Source organism: Eurypyga helias, unplaced genomic scaffold (genome assembly GCF_000690775.1).
Source record: "Eurypyga helias isolate BGI_N326 unplaced genomic scaffold, ASM69077v1 scaffold18699, whole genome shotgun sequence".
Classification (NCBI taxonomy): domain Eukaryota; kingdom Metazoa; phylum Chordata; class Aves; order Eurypygiformes; family Eurypygidae; genus Eurypyga; species Eurypyga helias.
Genome location: NW_010271568.1, coordinates 345 through 9758, shown reverse-complemented (window position 1 = coordinate 9758; position 9414 = coordinate 345). Strand labels below are relative to the sequence as shown.

At 42.1% G+C, this 9414-nt stretch overlaps 1 protein-coding gene across 1 annotated transcript; it reads right to left on the bottom strand.

Annotated features, from left to right (window-relative positions):
* Positions 1-1625: 1625 nt before the first annotated feature.
* On the bottom strand, positions 1626-8408 carry HMGCS1 (3-hydroxy-3-methylglutaryl-CoA synthase 1 (soluble)). Its single transcript, XM_010158865.1, has 9 exons — positions 7955-8408; positions 7453-7578; positions 6750-6914; positions 5882-6050; positions 5594-5764; positions 4695-4801; positions 4231-4356; positions 3793-3956; positions 1626-3395 (listed from the first exon to the last, which is right to left on the bottom strand). The coding sequence occupies exons 1-9, from the start codon at positions 8400-8402 to the stop codon at positions 3303-3305; spliced, it is 1569 nt and encodes a 522-aa protein (XP_010157167.1). The 5' UTR covers positions 8403-8408; the 3' UTR covers positions 1626-3302.
* Between the last annotated feature and the right edge of the window lie 1006 nt (positions 8409-9414).

Here is a 9414-nt window from a genome sequence, read left to right as displayed (position 1 = left end):
ACTGCACTGCGGGCTTCATATTGGGCACATTTAACTACGGGTTTTATTCACTTTTCGTAAGTTCTGGTGTTAGATTTTTTTTGTAATTTTTGAATAAACCAAGAATGCCTCATTGCCTGTGCATTTCTCAGGTCACCATGAAGCGCTCAAGCAGAGCTCTTCACGCACTTGTTTGGCTCCAGGGACACATGGTATAGCCGGTGCAAGAACCCCCGTAAGTGACACGGGCACGAGATCATCAGTGGAGGTGACCTTTTAGTGACCATTGGACTCTTGCACGCAACACAGCTGGGAGAGTCTCGGTACAGGCCTGTAACAGCTACCTTGCTGAAAAGCCGCACCTCAGCCTGACACTACTTCACCACTGCCAACCAGGGCAGTTCGTGCAGAGAAGAACTACATTTAAGCCGACAACTGCAACTCCTTCTTTAAAACCTCGTATGCAAATCAAACATGATAAAATGTGCATCAGAGCTTGCTTTCTTTTTTTTAAATTTTATTTAAAGAAACAGCAGTGCTGTTGTCGGCCACAGTTTCTAATTTGTCTAATTCAGGAAGGCAAATCGGGGTATGTGTTGACCCTGCACGCATGGTTGACATTCCTGGTGCACATTGGGCTGGGCCTACAATCCACCAGCCTTCCGTGACTCACACAGCCTAGACCTGCCTGGACTCCACTTGCACTCAAATAACGAAAGAGTCAGACGTACTCCAACACTCGTTTCGCTTTACATTCTGGCTTCAGCACTATGCAAGCAGTCACAAAATCCCCTTCGGTACTGAGCGCTACAGGCCTGTCCCAACTTCTTCCACACTACTTCAACAACAAAGGCTGGCACACTGCTGAATCTGACGCTTGACCACTACCAAGTTGGACAGCCTGACAACTCCAATTGTTCTGAGCATCACAAAGACATAGATACCCTGATTTTCAGCTTTAATTGCCTATTTGATACTTGAGCTGTCAATACCATCAGCTCCAAGGCAAATGGTGGAAGAGTGCAGCAGCTCTGAACAGGCACTGCTGACGAGCCTAAGCAAAGAGGTAGCGCCTGTACGATGGTACTGAAGACAAGTAAATTACCACAAGGTTTAGAGAAGTGCAGCTGGTGCTTTCAGATTTAAGGGCAGGATGCCTTATTGTGTTACAGGGACTGATGAGATATCAGTTGACTTAAGAAGCAGTAATTAATACACATGAGCAACAGAGTGACTCTGAAAAGCCACCCATGGGAAACTGGACTCTGTGAGGCTCAGAATAAGTACAAAACAAAAGCCAATCCCCCTTCAATTTTTCTGAGGGGCATAAAACCATACTATCTTTTACAGGACAGTAATAAAGAATAATTGCATCCCTTCAGCTGGGAATCAAGCCCTCCACTACAAACAGTTTCTATATGAAAGCATTTAAGCTATCTTGCAATGCAGCCCTGAAATAGTGGTTTTGCAGCAGCCTATGCATCCCTTTCTTTCCACTTTTGTAATGGAATGATATCCAGAAGGTCCACACAGCTTGTGAACCCACAACTTCAGGTTTTCACAGGGCCAGTTTCCTCTTTCCTTCCTGTTAAAGAAAAAAAGAAATGCATCCTGAAACCCCAACAAGTCAGCACTATTCCAACAGGTTTCAAATATCTCAAACTTTATTTTAATAAAGGATCAGCCTCACAGCCTGTGAGGTCCCTGTGGGTAACTCTGTGCCAGTAGCTCACTTCTTGGCTTGCCCACTGCCAGCAATGGACTTTGTTCCATGGCAATTTGTTTTTCTGGTGCCAAGTTAAGTTTCACGAGGGTAACCTAAACCAAAATACTCGCAAACACTATCATCATGCATCATTGCTCCGTCATTTTCAGCAGAACACACAGATTAGTATTCATCGATTTATAACAAACAACTATTTTACCAAGGCTTGACTGTACAAATACAGCAAGTTATCAAATCCTAGGAGAGTGACAGATAATACAAACACTTCATTACACACAAAAAAAGAATTGTAATTTAACAGACAAATCATTTTTGCTACTTTATATTAGATAATGTAGCTTTGTAGAATTAGGAAAGAAATAAATTCAACAAAACTTCATTCTGTACATTAGCTCAATTTAAATATATATCTTACAAGCTTACAAGGCTCATGTCATAGTTCATTTCCAATCTGGGCTTTAAAAATCTACCAGAATGGACTCCCCATTAGCACTGCATGTCTATCACTTGCAAACACTTGCATTTTGGAAAAAAAAAACAAAAACAAAAACAAACCAACAACCACTCCTACAACATTACCAATAGTGAGAAAGACTTCAAAGTACAAAGCCAATTCCAAAGTTAGAAAGAGTCTTTCAGAAACGATTATTTAAAGAATAGCGAGAGGCCCCAGACAAAGTGATCTTTCTCCCTTCCTTAATTTGCCAGTTAAAACAGCTCCGTAATATCTGTGGGTTTTATTTGAAAATTCTGCTGCCTTAGATATTTCTACTCGACAATCTGAAAGGTGCCAAATCAATTAACCCACTTCTTTAGGAGAAAAAATTTGCTACCTCCCTTCTTTTTCCTCTTTCCTCCCCAGTTGCTGTGATCTGTAATGCAGGTATAAAGCACATAATACAGATGTTAGGAGGAATTACGTAATAACTAACACAGCAGGTCACAGGGTTTCGTGGAAGAAAACCACCTGTCAGTCTAGCGGTCCTCGATCTAGTCATTTTGACAGGGGAGAGAGATCCTATTCCAGCAACGAACGTTACCTGGCTCTACACCTTTCCCAAAGCGAGGGGGTGATGGGAGGTAGACTGGGAGAAGACAGGGAAGGTGATAAAGGGGAAGAGAAGTGGTGCAGTACTCAGAAGATTGACTGGTTACTGTCAAGGCACTGAGAACCCTAACATTAAAAGCTTGGACTATTTTTCCACACACTTGAGTACAAGCAGAAGTTAACAGTGTAAGTTTCAAGTCATTCTACATGGAAAGAGCAAGCAGAAGGTTCTTCTTTTTTTGTGTACAAAGACTTTGTAATAGACTACAGCAACTACTCAGCAATTAAAAAAATTCAGACATGTTAAAGAATCCACACAGGTCCTAGCAAGTCTCTATATCCCCAGTATATCATGATTTTAGTGTTGTGAAAATACTATAAATGCCAGCACACCATATTATGACGTATCCTTTCAAGGAGCTTCAACAGCTTTTCCGTGCTCCAGTGAAGTACTACTGTATGCTGAAACTTCAGCACTACTGCCAATCTTTTTTTCCCCTCTCTCCCTACCCTCACACCTTGTTTCATTCCCCACCTCACAGAGGTGTGTTAATGCTCCCCATTGGAAATGGCAACAGTAACGCCTTCAGATTCTGTTGTTGCAGGGATTCTTGGCACTTTCTTAGCAGGGCTTGGGATGTGCTAAGAAGAAGGGAAAAAAAACATTAAATACAGTTTTCTAGTTCAGACATTCATACTTCCTGGCTAGTCCAACTCTAATACAACATTCACACTACACTGGACGGCTTGGTCTTAAGTCAATCAAATCGGTCATGCTCCATGCAAACGGATTATGTGAAAAAAGCCAGTTTGTTCTCGTTTAATTCTTGCACAGTTTCATTCTTGTTATGATGAAAGGTACTTTTTAAAATCCCATGTTCAATTTTTTACTTCTGGCTTGCGTGTCGCGTATGTTAACAGAGTATTTCATGTCACTCGTTAAACCACTTCCTCTTTTAACGTACGTGCACATGCTAAGACAAACACATAAACCGTTCCACCATTTATATCAGACTTTAAAAGAGCGCTGAGTGTTCACCTCATGAACAATGCCTGGGTGGACAACTTCAACTCCAGCCTCCAAAGGTCCACCACCCATGAGCGGGCGCCGCGCGTAAGTTCTCCTGTGCTTCTCATCCACACGCACGAGGTACCATGTTCCTTCAAACAGATCGTCAACCGAACACTGCGGAATATAGTTGGCTGTAAAAAAAAGCCAGTGGCATCCTGTTAGCTGGGTCCTGGGAAGAGTTTTACACAACGCAGGCCTTTGACGTTTGGACGCGGCAAGACAGAAAAGCAAGTCGGCCTTTTCATTTCAGCCACGCTGGGCCAACGAACACGAGCTATTGAGAGGCAGAAAGGGTTGGACAGTTTACATGACCAGGGTGTAGAAGGAAGAAAGTCAGGTGAATTAAGTGATGAGCATTTTGCTGTAAGGCCAGGGATGATTTACACTTAGGAAGGAAGTTCTTACCCAAATGATGTGTTTCCTGTCTAATCTTCATGTTTTCAGCAAAGACTTCAGGTGCAATACATTTTCTTGATTCAAGTCTTGTTTTGAGATCAGAAAGGCTGGCAGTTATTTTGTCCAGTGCAGAACCTACAATATAAAGCCACCATGTAAGACAGCACCCCTGCTGAGGACTGCACGCTAGCACGTCAACATTTCAAGCCCTTTCAAAGCATTCTGCATTACAAAAGCTAAAATACTAGTCATGTGAAAATATTCCCAATTACTCAAAACGTTAACAGAGAAAGGATATTATTTGTTTGGCCAAGGAGACACTCAAACATTCCCTGGAACTGGAACATGTCAGTTTAGCACTACTAGCACCAGGCACTGCTGCGCAGATTTATTTAAGCTCGAGGGTATCATAAGAAGGCATTCAGGGGTCAGCTGTACAAGGGAGTTAATTAACCTCACTTCCTCCCACTCACCAGGAGTGGCGTCCTGCGTAACTCGGATGGAATACAGTGTAGCAGCAAAACCAGAGCCGTAAGAGAACACGCTGATCCTCTGTCCCGCGAGCTGCTCCGGGGGATACCTGCAAATCAAGCAACAGTTGTTTAAAGTAAGAATTAAGCCAAGGTACCAGCTTTAAACCACTAGAAGGTGCAGCAAGCTTGGAAAAAAGCAGCCGGCAAATTGTGTTGTCTACAATACACAGGTAGCATGCTATGTGCATAAATTATGACGTTTAAACACGGGTGTCACATGGCGAGTTCCAAAGCTGCCTAAGCAAAACAGAGCAAAGAAATGGCCAGAATACGGGTATCTAGAACACAGCTTTCATTCTTAAGGGACCTAAAGCCTGACATGAAGAACCACATCTTTGAAAGCAAAGTCAGAAATAAAACAAAAATTACTGAAGAGGAATGGTTTAATCTAAATTTAACATGGTTTTGTAGAAGTCTGTCATTGCAGAAATAAAAAAGTTAATACTAATTTAATTTGGTTCTGCTTATTATAAAGAAACTGAGAAGGCAATCTGGTTGTCTTTTCCACTGCAGTGCCCCTTTCTGGGAGCAGGGGGTGGCGGGGAAAAGGGGAGGCTGGGAAGAGATGCCACCTTACAAGTAAGATCCTACTTTGGAAGAGTATAGGCAGCTGTTTCAGAACAGAGTTTGTGTCAACTTCTGACAGCAACTTTGACTCTGCCTGTCACACTTCAACTGACAGTGTGCACAGAACAGTTTAAACTTTAGCCTTTCTGATTAAGGCAATCTAATAGGAAAAGGTTTGCTAGATGGTGCTTTCATGAAAGGCTTTCTGAAACAAAAAGCTTCTATGACCTGACATACAAAAAGCTATGGCTTTTTTCCAATTTTATGCTTACTGGGCTAGAAGAGAGGCAAGGCAACCATAGACTGAAGGGGTATACATATTTCCATTCTGATTGGATACGAGTAACGAAGCTTTGGTTTTCTCATTGAAGAGCTCTGCACTAGCTTTCATAAAAGCTTTTTCCACATCTCTGTCAAAATATGTATCTTCAAGTTTTACATCCCTATTAAAAAAAAAAAAAAGGAACAGTTACTAAGATAGTAAAAAAGTAACAACACCTTGGATGTGTAACAAACTGAGATTACGTGAACAAGGAAGACAGCAGCCATTCTATTCTCACCTGAAAGCTTCCAGACCACTGAAAACACCATTTGCTGTTTCTGGGTTCTGGTCACTGAGAAAGTCATTCAGCAAGAGTCTAGCCACAGACTTCTGTACCAGTTTACAGTAGGGAGAATGGAAGATCATGAATCCAAAGTCATTCAAGGTGAAACGCCTGTCTATCCCCTCTGGAAATGGCAGAAATGTTGTGTTACAACTTACGCTTAGTACTCACTTCAACTATGAAAACAAAACAGAGGGTGGCAGGTCCTCGTAACATCTCAGCATACAGGAGACAACCATAAGACTAACTGTGGCTTGCAAGACCATTCATAATGCTGCTGCTAATTCTATTTAGAAATTTGTTTCTTACTGGTCTTTTGCACCAAACTAACAACGTTTGCACTCCTAGAAGAAAAAACTAAGCTTAACAGAATCTCCTTACCTCTACCCAACATTCTGCTATCATTACTTTGTCTGACTATCTGATTTTCACACCTATGCTTCTTTGTGTGAGTGAAGCAATTACTAAACACATGGGGTATGAACAAAAAAAAAAAATCAGTATTGTTACATAACATTTAAATATTAAGCTCAATATCTTCAGAGCCTGGGTAGAGGGGGGTAATAACACGCTTTTAAGCAAGGTATTATATTTAGCACCATCAAAAGCCTGTAGAGACTACTGCTATCAGGTACTCAGCCGTACCAGAACTGAAATAAGACAATTCTTATGGAAAAGAGCAAAAGCTTCTATTGACTCACAAGGAAAGGGACCCATACACTAGTCTTTGTTTGGATGCTAAAACTTGGAATGTGTAACTGCACAGACAGTGTATTTCCAGCATTCACCAGGTCTTGCAGTACTGTCAGGTGAGGCTACCTACCCTTTTGCCACTGGGCGTGGATTTTGTTGCGGTAGACGGTGTAGCAGCGATCCAATGCACTGAGGTAGCACTGTATAGACAGTTTGCCATCAACTACAGGATATTCAGAGACCATATCTGGTTTGTAGAAGTCATACGCATGTTGCATGTGGGTTCCACGCAACCCTGTTGGACAGAAATGGATAGGAGTTGAAAATTACTTTGTTCAGCAGCTTAAAATACACCACTTCACACATATGGAGAAACAAGCAATATTCAGCCCCAGTCAAGCAGGTTTTCATAGCACTTCAGGCACCTTAAGGTAAGGTTTCACACAGTTTTCAACTGCATGTTAAACACGGTAGGATTGAGCATGACAAACACAAGAAACGAATTATTTTCATCATTCTGCCTTGGAAGAAGAGCACCGAGTTATTCAGCACTGTCAGTTTTATTGGAAAATCCCCAAGGAAATAAAACAGATGGAAGCAAGGAACAACTAGAGATGCTTCTTTCTATACGACTTGGCCAAGTTAGCCCAGAGCAAGAGCATAGAAAGTACCATTTCTGGCATTAGTGGGAGTTAATCCAGCCCTCCAGCAATCCACACCAAAAAAAAAAAAAACCAAAAAAAACAAAAAACCACAACAACGAAACAGGGGGCTGGCTTTAGCAAGGATCCAGTTATCTGGCAGAAGGGTGTTTGTTTTCTCATAGGACTAACCTCTCTCAAAAATCAACGGAGCATTCGGACCAACTAGCATGGCAACAGCACCAGCTCCACCTGTTGGCCTGGCATTTCCCGTGGCATACACGGCTATGTCTCCCGCAACAACAAGTGCATAGCGTCCTGTGAAAAACACACAGAAATAACAATGAGAAACAGCCAAGAATCTAGCACATTTTAATTCCCATTAGTGGTTTTTAGACTTCGGTTACAGAGATGACCCCAAGTTTGAGGTGCTCTTTGATCCTGAGTTCTCCCACATTCCCATTTCCTGGCAGCCAGCAGAATTCACAGGGCAAAGACAGCGATTGTTAGCCACGCTGTTATTTTCTGCGCTGTGACTGAACTAGTGGCAAGTGCCCAGAGCATTTAAAAAGACTTCTGAAGAGAAGTCTACGCTCTCTGTTTTCTACGGTTGAACATGAATGCTGTCACTGTAAGGCAGACTACTCAAAACCAGAGGATGATGTAACTTTTCCAGAAAATCCCCTGAACTTACCATCCCAAGAACTGGACTCGATCCAATTAATAGCGTTAAAAAGAGCAGCAGTGCCTCCATAGCATGCATTGGTGGTGTCGATTCCTTCTACATCCGTGTTCCCAGATTCTTCAAAGAGCTGCATCAGGACAGTCTTTACAGATTTCGATTTATCGATTATTGTCTCCGTTCCCACTTCCAGTCTCCCGATACAATCATAGGAAAGGCTGTTCCTCTCCATGAGCTTCTGAACCACAGTCAAGCAGAGGGAATTGATATCTTCCCGGTCGGAGCAGAACCCCATCTTTGACTGGCCCAGCCCAATGGTGTACTTCCCAGCATCCACACCATCGTACTTCTCCAGCTCTGTCTGGTCGACATACTGAGAGGGAAAATATATCTCCAGTGCAACAATCCCCACATCTTTGGGCCAAAAGGATTCAGCATTCACTGGAAGAGACCCAGGCATCGTGGCAGATCTTTAAGAAAAGAGAGTAAACCACAAAAACAGCTGATTTACTGACATCCATTTTGAGAGACCTACTTTCACTTTCTGTAGGTTACTGAAAAAGTTAAATTTCAGGTATTCTACAAGGTCATTTGCAAAAGGCAAGCCTTTACTTCAGGGGAGACTTTGGGCTGAGCATGCTACAAACATCATTATAAGTCTTGTAACATTTTATATTAAGAAGTACTTTTAAGTGAAAATACTTATTTCAGCCCTGGAGATGAAAAGATGTTGGTTTTTGAAACAAAATACACACTTTATAAGCGCTAAGTGTTGAAGAATTAGTGTTGATGTTCATTATTCTACTTTTGCTTATAAGCAAAGTCTCAAATTTACACAACTAAGCTAGAAACATTGGGTTTTTTAAGAAAATGTTGCTAGTTGAGAATTTAAGCCTAAAAATATATCCATAGCAGGAAATCTCTGCCTTAAAACAGGCCAGGACATTTCAGAGTAACTTTTAAACTAAGCGACCTAAGTCACTCCACTTTGTTTATAGTTGCAACAAAGATAGCAGAGATATTTTTGGTGTGGTGCTTTGGGATTTTTATATCTTTTTCGTTGTGGGGTTTTTTTTGCGCTTGTTTAAGTATACTCTGTTTTGGCATTCCACAACACTGGAACTCCGAACACCAGGCCTGGAAGAACATTTCAGAGGCTGAGATGAACACGTAGTGATTCTCCCTGACAGACCACGTTTTCTTATTTTAACCCCATAACTTTGCTGTCACTACACTCTAGGATATACTACATCCTATTATTTTAACTCTATCCCTGTTACCCAGACAGGCACCATCCATCCTCCTGTACTTCTGCTTTCAGCGCACTTGTCCCTTCTGCGCCCAGCTGCAGCTACGGGCACACCGACCTTACCCAGGTTCTTCCGTAAGAACGCGAGGCGCCGTGCGCAGGAATAAAGCCTGTCTCTGCAGGAATGACGACTTTAGATGCATCCTAAGGCAAGTGTTAAGTG

Bases quoted from the DNA above. Each gene is read 5' to 3' on its own strand.
- HMGCS1 (XM_010158865.1), bottom strand. From the start codon at position 8,402: ATGCCTGGGTCTCTTCCAGTGAATGCTGAATCCTTTTGGCCCAAAGAT. The intron at 4,802-5,593 runs GTAAGCATAAAA...CTTGATTTGCAG, and splicing joins CTTGCCTCTCTTCTAGCCCA to GTATCCCCCGGAGCAGCTCG. The intron at 3,396-3,792 runs GTGAACACTCAG...CCTTCTTCTTAG, and splicing joins ACCCAGGCATTGTTCATGAG to CACATCCCAAGCCCTGCTAA.